The sequence below is a fragment of the Gallinula chloropus genome (genome assembly GCF_964237585.1).
Source record: "Gallinula chloropus genome assembly, chromosome: 1".
Lineage (NCBI taxonomy): Eukaryota > Metazoa > Chordata > Aves > Gruiformes > Rallidae > Gallinula > Gallinula chloropus.
Genome location: NC_140085.1, coordinates 41,384,061 through 41,399,988, shown reverse-complemented (window position 1 = coordinate 41,399,988; position 15,928 = coordinate 41,384,061). Strand labels below are relative to the sequence as shown.

Genomic DNA, 15,928 nt, shown 5'->3' with positions numbered 1-15,928 from the left:
TACAGAGCGCAGTGGAGAGTTGTCCTTTTCCCATTTTTTTGGAAAACACAGAATGCATTATTGTTCCAGTTTAACAATAGGTGGCACTCAATTCCAGTGTATGTAGGTATCACTTCATTGCCATAAAAAGAAATGCACATAATTGGTTCTGATTCTGAATCAAAGAATGAAAATAGCTTCTGAACAGGGTCTTGACTAATCTAATCATTTGCTGTGATTCTCTGCATGGTGTGTCTTCATTGTCCATCACTAAAATCTCTGTTTTCTGTGAAACCATTTCTGCTTGTGGATTTGGGGTGGTTTTTTTAATTTTATCATCCCTCATTAAGGAAACAGTAGCTTAGCACACTTCCACTTGATTCTTTTTCTGTTTGATCTGTTGGGTTGTTTGGGTTTTTAATAAAAAATTGTGCAGGCCTCCTAACTCTTTGTCCATCAGTAACACTAACTTTTTGCTGTTTGTGCTTTAAGATATGCTGTTGTTTTTTTTTCTAAGGGCTGTGGTTTTGTTTTATCTTTCTCGATGACTTAGTACAGTTTTTGTAGTGCACTTTTGTGAAAATGCTTCTCTACATGAATTAATAATTTGGAGGTAAACTCTACATTACATCTGTTTATCTCCTAGAAATGTTAAGAAATACACAAAGCATAACTTTGTTTTTGTAGGTTGAAATGGAAAGAAGCAAACAAAGATGTTCCAGAGCACAAGAGGTGACAAAGCAGGAAGATCTTGATAATTTAAATACACCACCAGGCAACATTACTAATCAGCAAATGAACCAAAAGCTTACTCTAAGGAAGAGTGACTCTTTGAAAATGGAGAATGAAAACACTGTAGAAGAAAAAGACCAAAAGAGTTTTTCACCTGAAGAGAGATCGAAATTGATTAAAATGCCGATGAAAGGGTAAACGAATGAAATAATGACTAATTCTTATTTGTAGTACTACTTAAGAATTTTTGCGTTTTCTAATATTGTAGTAGTTGAAGTAGTTTCCTCAGTGCTGAAAGTTATACTGACTAGTCCACAACTCCTAAAACATTTAAGAAAAAAAAATTAGAAAAAAAAAGGCTCATAATAGAGGTTCAAATTTTTTGCCTGCTTTAAAGAAAAATAAATCAGAAAAAGAAAAACCATATTTCCATGGATTTGCTTTTCAATATTGAGACAAATGCAGCTTAAAAACCAGTTGAAGACTGAAAAAAACCCATTTATTTTTGTAGTCAAATGGCCATCCAAAAAATGAAAGTTGGAACTTGCAACTTACTTTGCTTTCTCCTTTTTCTAGGTGATTTTAGGAATCTCCATGCACTTGGTGGTTTCCTTTTCATTAAGCTCAGATGCTGTCAGGAAAAGGAAAAAGATTAGATACTCAAAAGTTTTAAGAAGGCACAGATATTTTTATGTAACCTGAAGCAGGTTTTTTCTGTCTGTCCTTCAGAGGAATCATTACTTTCTGAAATGGGGATCTTATATATGTTACAGCTTATCTGTCTAGTTTTTCCTGGACATCATCTTAAATATATGTGTTTCACAGGAACGTTTTTCTGTAAAGCTACTCGATTGGTAATGGGGTTTTTTCTCTCCTTAATGTAGTAAAATTGCCCCGAAGGCCAAAGCTGCAAAGAAAAATAAAAGACGGACTTCAAAGCAGAAGGCTGATCAGCAGATGAGCTCTTCCAGTGGCAATCATTTTCAAGTACTGGATGATAGCACTTCCAGTGAAACATCTCAAGATGAAGGAAGGTACTGAATATAAGGAATATTATAAATAAAACTTAGTGATAAAATTGGCCTGAAAGCTGAGGGTAAGTTTTGTAAACCTGATGTGTACAATGATTCTTGTTCTTTCATGTGGTAATACTACCTGGTGCCCCTTGTGTTCAACACCACTTCTTTGCTTAGCTAGATGTTGAAAGGACTCTTAGTTTATTGTAAGGTCAGATGTGTACAGGTTGTGATTAATTACCCAAGTGTGTGGAGATGCATAAATACATACATATTATATTTTTTAAAAGAGCAAAATCACGTTTCCACTGTAGGCACCTCACTTTTTTTCTGCAATTTTTTTTCCCCCCAGCTGTGTCCCCTCCTGACTTTTTGTTCACCTGAAATGTGGACATGTTGTATGGGAGGCAAAGCGGGAAACAGAAGGTTTTGTACAAGCACTGTTCAGCAATAGCTAAATCAGTGGTGTGTTATCAACACTGTTTTGGTCAGAAATCTACCACACAGCACTTTGTTGGGTGCTCTGAAGAAAATTAACTTCATCCCAGCCAGACCCAATACACTAAAGAATCCAAAATTATTGTTCTTTGACCTGCAAGAGAAGGATTCTTGATGCTGAAGAGAGCTAAGTCTCTAGTATCACACAGAATACACCTAACTGCATATTTATATAGCTACATATATGTAACTGTAAGATTCCTGACATTTTGAGTGATGTGCAGAGAACAGCACAGCTATTTCAACTATTTTTTTATTATCTGGGGGGAAAAAATAGTCTTCTGATAGACACAACAGTACACAGGTTTTTTCAGTCTTCAACTACATCTAACAACATTCTTAATTTCGGAAGTGAATTAAACTAAAATATATCAACTTTTCAGAATAACTTTGTAAGTTGATCATAATGCAGTGTAAGCATTCCAGTTCTGAAATGAGTTTATGTTTTCCAGAATTGCAGCAAAAACAGGAAAAGAAAAAAACAAGGTACTGTAAAACTTGTTTCTTGTTAAATACTTTATCAGCTCTTAATCACTTAGATGGGAATATCATTTATGTAATGGTCAACCAGATACACAAATTGCTGCCATCGAGCACCTTTATAATTTTTGAGCCAGATCTATGAGCTGTGAATGAGGGAACGAACCGTTGCTCTATTTGTATTGATTTGTGATGCTGGACAGCTGTATACAGAGAATACTGTATTGCTTGTAGGTCAGCATAGAAATGGATGTAACTGATGACCCTGATTTAACTCATTCATCTGACACAACTTCAGAGGATGTTGAATTACCGACTTCAACCTACAATGAGGCTATGTTGCTGTTAGAACAGCTTAACGTGGATCATACAGGTATGTTTTCAAGTCCCTTTCTCTTCAGCTGTTACAAATTCCTCTTTTAAAAAGTACTCCTAGGTATTTTAGGTTTGTATTTTGGTCTAATAATTTTTTTTATAATTAGAGATCCCCCTCAAAAGATGTGAAATTACCTCACATAACCCTAATGTCTGGCTGTAATGTCAGCCAACATGCTTTCCTTTATCACTGGCTCTCTTGTCTAGTCAGAGCTGGAGAAGTTAGATCATCATAAGTTAGTAATATCTTCTTTTTCCCCTTTGTATCCCTCCAATAGCTAATGACAAATAGTGCAGCAAAACACCAAGCTGTCATAATGTGCTTGCATTTATACAGGTAGCATTATATAAGTAAAAGCGTCAGTACATCTGTTTAACTATGCTGAATTTCATTAGGCATGGGTTAACTTGGCTACAGTGTTGAAAGTACTTTCCAACCTTGAATGAGTCTGTGACTCCCCTACCCCTCCCCAAGCAGCTCAGGGAGACTGCTGTCTTTAGTTAGGACGTAGCAGTCTTCCTCTGCTGCCCTTTTTTCCTCAGCCTTCCTCACTTCAGTGCAAGTCCTTCCGTGGACTGCAGTCCCTCAGGGAAATTATGCTTCAGCATGGGCTCTCCATGGGCTGCTGGTCCTTTAGGAAATACCCACCTGCTCTGCCATGAGGTCCTCTACAGTGCTGTATTTTGAATATCTACTCCAGCATGGCCCTCAAGAAGCTGCAGGGAAATATCTACTCCACTATGGTGTCTCTGTGGGCTACAGGGAAATCTCTGCTCTTCTTAGAGAGACCTTCCTACTACCAAAACCATGCCACCTACACCCAGTACAACAAAGCATTAAATAATTCCTACATTGGAAACTATTTCTGGATATGTTCACTTTTGTCTTTTCTGCCTCAAAATAGGTTCTGGTGTCTTGTTGAAAATACAGAACATACTTCTTGAATATGAGCGGAAAATAGTACGTGAAAAAAACCAGCGTAAAGCTGTCTGGAGAGAAGTAAGGAAGTTGGAAAGTGAGAAGGAGGACTCTCAATTAATAGCCAAAGAAACTAAAGATTTGAAATCCATATTGGCTCACCAAGAAGTAGAATGGAAAAATGATATTCAAAGCCTTAAGTATGTAACTTTGCATTCTGATAATGTGTTATTCTGTCAGTGTTTATGTTCCAGAGGATGGTGGTGGTACAGGAAATAGGATGAGAAATTTCTGGTCTTTGGGTTTGTTTTGTTTGTTTTTTTTTTTACACCTGTAGGCAAGTTCTATAAGTCATAATGTCAGGGGGAAAAGTGTCTGGATATTAACTCCATGTAAAAACTTCTGGATGTTTTACCTTTTTTAATAGCAAGAGAAGAAAACAAGAGTATGCATAAGGAAAAAAAAAAGAGATACTGTGTTTTGTCTGTGCTGCTTCTGTTGGTGTATATTAGGAGTTGTAGTAACTCCACAGAATGCAACTCAAAATAGAGCTTAGAACATTTGTTTGCCTCTTTATTTGAAAGGTCAAATTTGGGATTGCCCCTTTCACCATACACCTGAGCTTAGACCTGGATGGTATGAAGTGTTTAATCACCATTTACCTCATTTCAGACAAGAGTGGCCAGCAGGCACCATACAAACTTCAACAATGATAAATGCAACACGATGAATGCCCATCAGCACCCTATCCCTCCAACCCTGATGTATCATCCTACAGCTTGTCACAGACAAGCCTGGTTTTATCACCCTCCCCCTTCACATCTAGTTTAAAGCCCTGTTGATCAGCCCCACAACCTCTTGGGCAAAGATCTCCATCCCCCTTTGAGAAAGGTGTTTGCCATTTGACACCAGCAAGCCTGGTGCTACACAGGCCATCCCATTGCCAAAGAAAAAAAATTTTGGTGCTGACACCAGCCACGAAGCTACATATTAACAGATTGTATCCACCTGTTCCATCTAATGTCACTGCCTGCAACTGAGAGAGGAAAAAACAACCTGTGCCTCATATTCCCTCACCAACAGCCCTCAGGCTGTGAAGTCCTTGGTAATTGTTCTTGGGCTACAAGTCATAGCTTCCTCTCCACCTACATGGAAGATCAGTAACAGGTTGTAGTCAGAGGACCTTACCAAGCAAGGAAGTTTTCTGGTGTTGTCCTTAACCCAGGCATCAGGAAGACAGCAGACTTCCCTATGAGAAGTGTCTTCCTGACATATTGGACCTTCTATTCCCCACAGGAGAGACACCAATAACTATTACCCTTCTTGGTTCTTTTTTCTTTCCCCTTGTGGATGTAGTCATGATGCAAGCAGAATGCTTCTCTGACCTTGGAGATGCTTCTGGTGTAGATTGCCCATCATCCACATCCTCATTTGGCTGGCCTTCCTCAACTAGAACCTCATACCTATTGTTCAGAGGTACCAGGAGAGGTAAAGTGGACAGTGAGAGTGTTCATCTGTTGCCCCAGCCATGAACTTGCCTCCATTCACTCTTGTTTAGGATCCTGCCTTCGGCCTAACTGGGGCAGGATACAGGGGCCCCTTGATCCTGGTTGCTTTTTCACAGGTGCTCTCATTTCTGTTTCAAGGAGGGCAGAGCCTGGCTCCACCAGTCTGTTTCTTGTTCAGCCTCCTTGATGCTCCTTAACCTTTCTGCTTCCTCTGGCAGCTTTGCCACCATGCTGAGCAGATGGACTGTTTGGTCGCAATGAGCACAGCGGGTCTCAGGGTTGCCAGCTGTTAACAGTGAAAGGCTCAGGCACTCCCTGCAGGCTCTGCCCTTGACAGCTTCATGCTTCCACGGGAGCTCTGGATTCCCACATCCATTTTGGCTTAGGTGAACAGGATGAACTTGTGCCAGGTGGAGACCATAGCTAAGCTCCTTCCAAGGGAGTGATGACCAATTTCAGTTGGTCATCACCAGCTGGGAGAGCTTCGGTTCCTTCTTTCATCCCCGTCCCTGGAGGTGTTCAAGGCCAGGTTGGATGGGGCCCTGGTCAGCCTTGTGTAGCTCCAGGCCCGGAGGTTGTTGGCCCTGCCTGTGGCAGGGGGGTTGGAGCTCTATGATCCTTGGGGTCCCTTCCAACCCAGACCATTCTATGATTCTATGATTCTGTGCCCTTCCTCACATACGGCTACACCTTGTGCCTGGTGCCTCCCTGAGGTTTCTTAAAAGGGCAGGACTGCAATTGCCAATTACCCTGGCAACACCCACACCTCATCAGTGTAGCTCCAGACCCATCTCTCTGCTGCCCTAGCATCTCCCTTCCTCAGGAAGACCTTGGGAAACCCCCTGTACAACACCCCTGGCCACACAGGGTCCGAAGAAGGAGCTCCTCTTGGCAACTTGACTAACCTTAGGAGGAGAGGCTGAGGGAACTAAGCTTCATAGAGTAGTGCCTCCTGATAAGTGCAGGAGGATTGTGAGGGAGACAAAGACAGTCCCAGCCTGGCCTGCATTTGACTCCAAGCATTTTTCACAACTCTCGAATACTTATCAATTAACAAAGGATTAATATTTTTCTTCTAAAATTCTCAAAGCGATGTTAACTTTGCACAAAAAGCTATACTTTTTGTGAAATCACACTGAAGATTATATGTAAATGGTTTTCCTTGCAGTATAAACCATTCAAATACAAATGCTACTCTTGTCTTTTGACTAATTTATTAGTGGTTGCTGATAGTTGTGTGTAGAATTTCTAAAGTAGATTTTTAATTGGCAGTTCTTTCCTTATGTTAATGTGGTTTTTTTCATGTTGAACATGGCAAGGATATCAGAAAAAATATTCAAAATAATTATAAAATATAAACCTGCCTTCTTGTACAGGTAGCAGGGACGCACCCTGGACCTTTTTTTACCACGTTGGTGCTTATTGCTGGTTGTTTTGGATAGTCTTAGGGAACATCAACTTCTTTACTTTCATTATAAATTAGCTTCAGAATTGAATTGCTGTTGTTTCTCCCAGATGTAGATCCTTTGAGGTTTAAAACTACTTTAAGTTGTATTAAGCTTAAACCCTATGCATTTCTGAAGCTGTGTTTGAGCACTGACCTCATTCTTGAGTAAATAGAAACTGCCCTCTCTTCCAATGGCCAGCAGTTGATTTAGGCTTACAGGAGGCTTGCTAAAAAATTCTTGAGTCTGTCACAGATAAGTGGTGTGCTGCTTCATCAGTATTAGTTGCAGTCACTGAACTCGAACTCATAATATGTAGGCAGTGCTCAGCATATTAAGAAAAATGCATATTAATCACAGTAAAAGTTTATGATGCTTTGATCTGATTAAGACAGGAAACTTAGCAGTGCTATGTTAACAATTAGACATGATCGTAAAGGTCTCTCCCAACCTAAATTATTCTGTGATTCTCTAAGTGTCTATAATCTGAAGATGTTTTGGAGTTTTTATTCAGAATTACAGAAATGTACATACTACTGTATACTCACCTATGTAAATTTAAAAATAAATGATAAAATCGCTCAATGGCTTATTTCTGTATCTGGTAGAACTGATACCATGGTTAAGAGGATGAAGCTGGAATTCTTTAAAAAGTTAAAAATTACAGGAAAAATATGAAATCTGAAAAGCTTGAACATTGTATGGTTTACATTGTCTTTGCAAATTCAGAATGCGGAATATCTGCTTTTTACATCAATACCTTAATTTTCAAATATTCTGTTAAATCCCAGATTTACTTTGAAACAAGAAGAGGAAAAGAGACTCAGAGTAGATTCACTGTATGAGAAAACAAGAGAAGAACTCAGAAGGAAAGAAGATCAATATTGTAAAGAAATGGATGAGAAACAGCAGCTTGAGCTACGCTCAAGGAATTTAGAAATGGAATTGTTAACACTGAAAAAGGCCTTGAAACAGGTATGAGTTAAACACATGTCTTTTTTTTTTTTGCTTCTTTTTAATTGGTATTATGTTTCATTGTGCCTTAAAGAACGAGGTACTTTGTTCTTAGAAGATACATGGGATAAATACTGCTAAATTTTGAGTACAGTTGTGAACAGTTGGTTCTCAAGTGGACTGTTTTGTTGGGATTGTTTTTTCCCCTTTAAGCTGATGATTTCTTTCCTCCTGTTTCAAAATCTGGGGTTCATTTCTATTTCAGGCAAAGTCTGACCGAGTTTTTTGAATTTACTACAAGGCATTCTGTGTTTCTTCTTATTTTTTCAGAAGAAAATTTTAAAATATTATTTATAGATGGATTATCATAACCTATAATATCATAATAAGAATACAAGGGAGGATGAGCAAATATTGTCAGATCTGTTTTTTCTCAAGAGCCAAGTAGTTTAATTGTATTACTGTAGGTTGAAGAAGAGCGTGATGAAACACAAAGACAGCTCTCTCAGGAAAAGAGTGCCAGAGCCCTGCAAGAAGGAATTTTGAACAACCATCTTTGGAGACAGAAGGAACTAGAAGAAGAGACAAGAACAATAGTAAAAAATTCAGAAGTAAGCATCTTTATTTTTTTTACCAATTAATTAAAGTTCATCATGTTTGTTTTAAAGTCGTAATAAATCTTATGTAATCTGCTTCTTGATGGACTATTTACATGTACCAATGTAACTTAACTGTTCAAATACCTTTTCTGTTTTCCCTTATGTCTTTAAAAGTTCTGGAAAGCAACATCAACCTGTATGTACCTGAATTGCATGTGAAAGTAGGAAATGAATAGAAGACACCACTTCTTTAGCTGTCTATTACTTTTCATTTCATAAACATTCATCATTCACCAGGAAGAAAAGTTATTTTTACCGGATTTGTAACACAGCTAAATTAATCTTAAAGGGAATATTCTAGAGGCATGCACATTTGAAATAATTTTATTATTTGGTTGCTGGTTTAAGAAAAAAAAATAAAAAGCATTGTGTATTTGGAATGTTCATTTAGGTTTTAAGTGTATGTTACACTTCTAGTGTGTGCATACATTGTTCACGTGCATGGGTTAAAAGTAGCTTATGTATTACCTGAAGTTTCACTCTCACCTTTGAAGTCATGCTTTTCAGTATTAGAAATGTCAAAATACACTTTTCTGAAGTGTTTCTGTAGATTCATTTCCCAGCTGGCTCTTTATTCATGTTCCCTGTCATTCAGGAATCTGACACCGAGAGAGAAAAAGATCTCTTGTACAAAAATCAGTTACTACAAGATGAGATTGCTGTGCTGAGACTGGAACTTGATCAAGTACGACTTCGGCACCAGGAGGAAAAGGGAAAATATTTAGAGGAAAATGAGACCCTGAAAGAAAAAAATTACGATCTCAAGAAGGAACTGAAACTGAACGAGGAAGCCTTAACACAAACGGTTCTGCAGTACAATGGACAGCTGAGTTTATTAAAGACAGAATCTGCAGTGCTGACTTCCAAACTGGAGCAGACCAAGGAAATCAAAGACAGACTAGAGACAGAAATTGAGTCGTGTCGCTCCCGCCTGAACACTACTGTCCAAGAACTCGAACGTCACCAGTCGTCGAAAAGCGATGTGGAACGAACACTGCAGAGAGAGCGCGACGAGTGGCTTCGCTTGCAAGAGAAGCTCCATCATGACCTCTCCGATGCGCGGGAAACCAACACAAGCTTGTCTCAGCAGCTGAATAGAGCTGAAAGCAAAGCTAATAATCTGGAAAATGAGCTTCACCAGTTGAAACAAACGCTCAGAGAAAAAAACCTGCTTTTAGAAATGACGCAGAAAGAACTCAGTCAAGCCCAGTGTCAGGCAAAGGAATGTGATCATGCTCGACAGCTTGAGAAGGATCAAGTAAGCAAATTTATAATAAAGCAGGAATCCATGCAGGAGCGTTTGGCTCAGATCCAGAGTGAAAACCTTTTACTGCGTCAGCAACTGGAAGATGTGCAGAACAAGGGGATCATCAAAGAAAAAGCAGCAAATGATGTGCAGGACCGGTTTAATGATATCTTCAACAAACTCAGAGCTGATACTGAAAAGCAAGTTAACCTCATCGAAGAAAGAAACAAGGAATTAAATGCCAGATGTACTGATTTAAGAGAACAGATCTTTAAATACGAGAATGAGAAAGTTGAAAGAGAGGTAAAGTATGCACTTAGAACAGTTTAAAGTTTTGTGAGTTCCATAACTCCAGCACTGCTGTCGATCATTTTAATCTCCGAGTTGCTTTCTATTCTTGCTACCAAAATAATGGGTTCCTTTTGAAGATACTATGTAGATATATATGAACTATCCAGATGTTTGCAAACCTAATCTGTTAGTATAAAGGCAATTCTTACTCTAAAATGAAGTTGGTAAGAAGACTGCAAGAGGTTGTGATTCAACATAAAGCTTTCAAATATAAGTATACTTAGAAAAGTGTACATATAAGAGAGGAATAGAACAAAAAATGAGCTAATACAGAGTTTTCCCTTTGGTCATGAGAGTAATATCTGCAGTCAAGATATCTCTCTTACATTTCAACAGGTTTATTTGGGTTTATTAAAAGAACATACATAATAGCATTTATATGTATTACAAAGCAAAAATCATGATGAACAACTGCTGATAATTTGGAGGTGCTCAGCTGAGAAGGGTGAAAAGAGGTTGTGATCTGTGCAGATGCCTGCTGGTGGCAGGCAAAATGTCATACTCTTGATTGCAGTCAGAAGACAGCTCTAAGTGTGTAATCAAATAAAGTGAATTTGTGTTTCATGTTCTTAATGTTTTGTTCGTGCTCACTCGGCTCTTTCATCAGGCCATGGTCAGGCAGCTACAGCAGGAGCTTGCTGATGCTCTTAAAAAGCAGTCTATGTCGGAAGCTTCACTTGAAGTTACCATGCGCTACCGCAGTGACCTGGAGGAAGACAAACTGCATTTGCAGAAGGAATTGGAAAAGGTTAAAAGCAAGGTATGTGTGGTCCAGAACTATATGAATAAATGTACAAGGGGCTGTTGAAAGTAGGAGTGAATGTTGTCCTAAAGCCCTGGAAAACAGCGTCAACAGGATGAACAGTTTTATAAATTGAACGTCTGTGATTGGGAAGTCATTGACGTGAGGACAGTCTCCTCATTGGCACACAGGTTTGTATGTGCTAAGGTGGCAAGAATATTAGAAACAGTGGACTGTTAAATTTCCACTTTTTTATGCTATCTGTGCTTCCCCCTCCACACCCTGCCAGCAGGTAACAGGTCAATTTTGAATGGCTTTGTAACTTATTTTTCATATTTATTCCATGTGCACCTCTACTTCTTTAGCCCAGCTGTAACTGGCAGTCCCCAAGCAGCTTTCTTGCAGTGAATTGCAGCTGCTTTCTGAGGTGGGGACCTTTTGCAGTATTCTTGTGAAAAATGAAGTGCAGACACCTCGCAGATCTGAGATAGAGATCATCTGAAACCTCCTTACGGGGGAGTGCAACTTTCCTAGTCTTTGCTTTCACGGAGCAGCAAACAAGTGGATACAAAGAGTGTCATGTGCCACTGGAAGGGCAGGAGGGCAGTTTCACTGCTTACAACAGTGCTGTAGGAAATCAGCAGAGGGACGGGAGAGGCCAGTATAGAAGATGGTGAAATCATACTCTTGTGTTCATTTGCTAGCAGAAGAGAAGGTTTGAGTATACTTGAAATGATTACAGCTCTTGGAGCGGAGGGAGTGTGCAGGTATATGCAGTACTTGAGCTCTTCAGCAGCAGCAGTTGATTCCTCTATAGAAAAGCTCACCTGACCGCTGTGGATTTCTGCTATGGTTTTGCAGTTGCAGGAGGTGGAAGAACAGCGTCTTCAGTCTGAGCATTGTGTTCTTGACTTGAAGACTGCCTTGGATACGAAGGAAAGAGAAGTAAAAACCTGTTCTGAGAAACTGCAAGACGTCATGGTGGCATCTTCTGGGGCAAATACTACTGTAAAACAACTGGAAGAACATGTGCAACGGTAAGAGAGTAACACAGGAAGGAGCCTGTCGCTTCCTGGGATTGTACCAAAAGCAACTGGATAGCCTTGCTGCATCACAGCAAGTTACTACATGAGTCTGAAAGATGTATTTGCTTTAGACAGTGTTACTGCAGGCTGTCCTTTCGGAATTGGTGCTGCAGAGGATTTCCCTAATAAGACCTGTATTTCTTTTTAAGCCTTGAAATTGAAAATGCCAGGTTGGAAGCCACAGTACAGCAACAAACCAGTAGGATTGAAACCCTTCAGAGAGACCTGCAAGTCTCTACCTCAGTAAGTTGATCATAAAGTTGCCTTTTCACGAGCTCCTGAGCCTTGTTGCCTCTTTTTGTGGGAAAAAAAAAAAAACATAAGATGAGGTTTTCCTCAACAGCTGAGGGGAACTCAGTTCCTGCATTCTGCTTGGAAAGCAGCCTGATCCATTCTTCAGGTTTCTGCTTTTGAGAGTTTTTCCATGCTAGTATAGCAAGTCCTACTTAATGCTCTAAAATGTAACAATTTCACACCAGTACACTTGGGTAACTTTTGTCTGCTTTAGTTCCATCATGATATCAGATGCTGCTTCAGACCCTTGTTGCAATGTGTAATATTAAAGGTATTCATCAAGTTAATTCATGGAAATTCCCCGGGGGGGGAATTGTGCTAAAGGCCTGACTGGCATCATCAGACTGGAATAAAAGTTATAACCCCTCAAGATTTTCCTGGATAGAAGTGCTTTTCCTTTGGCCAGCTTTTTGTGTGTGTTCCTTTTCATGAAACATTGAAGAATGCCTTTGGCATCCTTTGCAGAACTCGGTGTGAGCCTTGGAATTACTAAGTGCCCCTATGCAGTGTTTAATTTTAGCTCAGATGAGGTGCTTTCATCTTTGGCTTGAATGCACTAAATTATGTTTGTATTGTAACCAATGAGCTTGGGTTCTTGTTAGGACTGGAGTCATTAATTAGGGCTTAAAAGATTTTTAAAATAACTGCATGTGAAAGTTGAACTTTGTGATGGACTGATACTGACAAGAGAAGAGGTAAGGCAGTCATGATGCTGGTGGCTTTGGTTAATAGGACAGTTTTCTCTGGGTGGGAAACTCCTGCCTTTTTAATTAAAAATTCTTTGGATTCTGCATAGTGTTCTCTCTCCTGAAAGCAAACAGCAGATGTGATTATTGCTAGTAGTTTTACAGTGGCACCAAACTAAGTGCATTTTGATTGTTGGTGCTGGGTATAAGTACTAGAAGAGTGAAGAGGTGTATGTAATAATTATTTTTGGTAATGAGGTGTAAACTTGAGTCTGGAAAGTCACAGGGTGTCTTCTTGCTTCTTTTAATGCTTCTGTAGGTTCATAGCCGCCTGGAAGACTTGATAACTGGTTTACGGACAACACAGGCAGTTGTAGAAGACCACCAGCAGCAGGTATGTGACTGGCTTCAGAAATTATTGGTTTAGTCTTGGAGTTTTTCATGTTCTGATAATTGATAAAAAGACCAGGTGGCCTGCATAGGCACTGCTCAGCTGACAAAAACCCTTCTGATTTTAGGGCAAGGCACCCTCAAGGGAATAGGCTGTAAATTTCCTTATTCCCCCTGTTGCTGTGTTTTGTATCTGCATGGTGGTGTGCAGAATACTTGTGTTCATCAGCATGATCTCTTTGAATTCTCCACCCCTTCCCGCTGGGAGAGGGGGTGACCAAGTGGCTGTGTGGTGCTTAGCTACCTACTGGAGTTAAACTGTGGCAGATTATGAAAGGAATGGATGTTGTAGACAGGAGGCATAGAAGGCTGAGAGAGAAGACTGCACTTGAGAGACCTGTGTGGTCTTTACAGCTTTGTCACAACTTGCCCTTGTGAACTGTGTTAGCTTTTGTCATTAGACTCAGCATTTCACTTACTCTGTAAGGACAGTTGAGAAGGTTGTACATCCTGAGGATTTTGTATCTAAGCTTTTCTGCTAAGGTTTTCAGGACTTTCTGTAGATCAGTAGACATATTTTTTTCCTTACAGAATGCCATTAAAATCATCTAGTCAACTTACATTCTTTATACTTGAACTGAACCAGCAAGTTCTGTTCCCCTCAAACACATCTGTCAGACAGATCTTTCGGTCTGTCCTTTCGGGTAGAAGTATAAATAGGATGGCCTATCTAAAAACTATTTCTTGTTCTCAAGAGATGTGCAGCTGTTACAGAAGCAGTGAGGGTAGGGTATTCTTTGTGGTGGACACTAGAGGAATTATTTTTTTATAAAGTATGTATCATTATGATTTCTGGAGGACCTTTGGAAGAAAGTTGTAGGGTGATTTTCTGCATGCCTCTGTGTGTTGTCTTGCCTTCCACAGTTGTAACCCCATCTCGTCACTTCTAAAGTGTTCATTCTTTGCACAGCTTTAATTGCTGTTCCTGATTGTGTTTCATGTTTTACACTCCACATTACCCTTAAATGTAGATCCTGTATGGGGAGAGCAGTGCTTAGGCCTGTGTCCATTTCTGTTACTGCTTTCTGTTGCATCATTGCCTTTCTGGTCACCTTAGTTTTTTTCTTTTGCCACTGTTGCTTTGACAGATGCAAAAGCAGAATGTGCTGGCTCAGATATCAAAGGAGTCGCACATCTGGGAAGAGCAACTGAAGTCAAGATCCCAGCTTGAAGAGCGTGTTGCTCAACTTGACAGGGAAAAGGCTGCACTCTTGGAACAGGTGAGCCCAGAAGATTCTCCAGACACTTACCTAATACCCGGGAAAACAGTGTTCCCCTTTCTGTCAGGTTCTTACACACTCAGCTTTTCCTGTTATCTCTGCCATTCAGGCTATGAATATTTTGTGATTTGAGGATCATCCAGGATGCAAATAGAAGCTGGATGAATATCTTTGTGCATATTGTTGAGTTTTCTGCTAGGAAGAGTTCCCAGTGTGGTTTGCTATCAGCTGAGCACATGGAGCAAGGCTGCAGTTCCCCAGCTCTTTCCTTGGACTCCTCCTCCTAGTCTTCTGACCCTGTGGTTTCTTGGTAGAGTTAAAATGCTCGATGTTTCCATTGCAGTGTATGAAGGAGCTGCTGCATGTTTTCAGGGTACCAGGAGCTGAGAAGACTTGCAGAAAAACTTACTGAAGGAATTCTGGCCAAACATACTAGAGCTTGCAAAATAAAAAATGGCTGCCAGTTTTCAAGGGGCAGGCTTTCCTTTTTCTCCTTTTCTGGAGAGGAAAAACGGAAGTGCAGAGGCAAATTAGCTGCCAGCTCTCCTCTGGTTTGGCTGAGTACCATGTGGTTAAGTAAATACCCACAAAGAAGAGATGGCAGAGGGCAAGAAAATATTGAAGCATTCAAAAAGATCAAATTCTCTTGAAAGTCCCCCTTGCCTTCTAGTCACTGAAGATAGGGTGAAAGCTTTAGGTTTTTTACAATGTCCATACCCATGTAATACCTGAGCAGAGGAAGTGCCAAAAGTGTTCTCCTGCATCTTATTCAGCTTTTTGGCTTGAAGCATTAGAAGAGGGTGGCCTCTGCTTCAATGGGTGCATCTGTTTCTGATGTAAAGTATTGTCCTGTTTGACGTGAAACCTGGAGTAATTAAATATTCCTGGGAATATGTCCCTTGGCCTTGTGTTGAGCTTGGCTAACAGATAGGCATACTGCAGCTACTCTGGAGAATGCTTAATGTACATACTGCCTGAAGATAACGTTCCTGTGCGCTGTGTATCATGTATCTCTCCTATTTTGAAAGTGTGAGACAGAAAGAAAGAAAGTGAAGAAGCTGGCAGAGTTGAAACGCCCAGTTGAACAGCGCCTGGACCAAGAAATGAAGAGAAACATTGAACTGCAGAAAGACTCAAAGAGGTATGGGTTTTTAGTGTGGTGTAAGAGGTATCTCTGTGTAGAAGTCAAGCTGTATTTAATTGTAATGTAAAAGTAGGTGTCTACCTTGACTTCATCAAGGCTTTTGATACTGCCTCCTATAACATCCACATAGGCAAGTTTAAAAAGT

At 39.9% G+C, this 15,928-nt stretch overlaps 1 protein-coding gene across 1 annotated transcript in view; it reads left to right on the top strand.

Annotated features, from left to right (window-relative positions):
• The window catches only part of ANKRD26 (ankyrin repeat domain containing 26), a gene marked incomplete at its 5' end in the record, with an annotated part of 59,171 nt that overhangs the window by 27,686 nt on the left and 15,557 nt on the right, over window positions 1-15,928 (top strand). Inside the window, 14 exons of the mRNA XM_084279955.1 lie at window positions 667-905; window positions 1,596-1,745; window positions 2,678-2,711; window positions 2,940-3,078; window positions 3,986-4,199; window positions 7,744-7,927; window positions 8,374-8,517; window positions 9,161-10,114; window positions 10,770-10,922; window positions 11,766-11,941; window positions 12,139-12,232; window positions 13,289-13,363; window positions 14,508-14,639; window positions 15,668-15,780. Of these exons, the coding sequence (XP_084136081.1) occupies window positions 667-905; window positions 1,596-1,745; window positions 2,678-2,711; window positions 2,940-3,078; window positions 3,986-4,199; window positions 7,744-7,927; window positions 8,374-8,517; window positions 9,161-10,114; window positions 10,770-10,922; window positions 11,766-11,941; window positions 12,139-12,232; window positions 13,289-13,363; window positions 14,508-14,639; window positions 15,668-15,780 (2,801 nt within the window). The remainder of the gene's footprint in view (window positions 1-666; window positions 906-1,595; window positions 1,746-2,677; window positions 2,712-2,939; window positions 3,079-3,985; window positions 4,200-7,743; window positions 7,928-8,373; window positions 8,518-9,160; window positions 10,115-10,769; window positions 10,923-11,765; window positions 11,942-12,138; window positions 12,233-13,288; window positions 13,364-14,507; window positions 14,640-15,667; window positions 15,781-15,928) is intronic.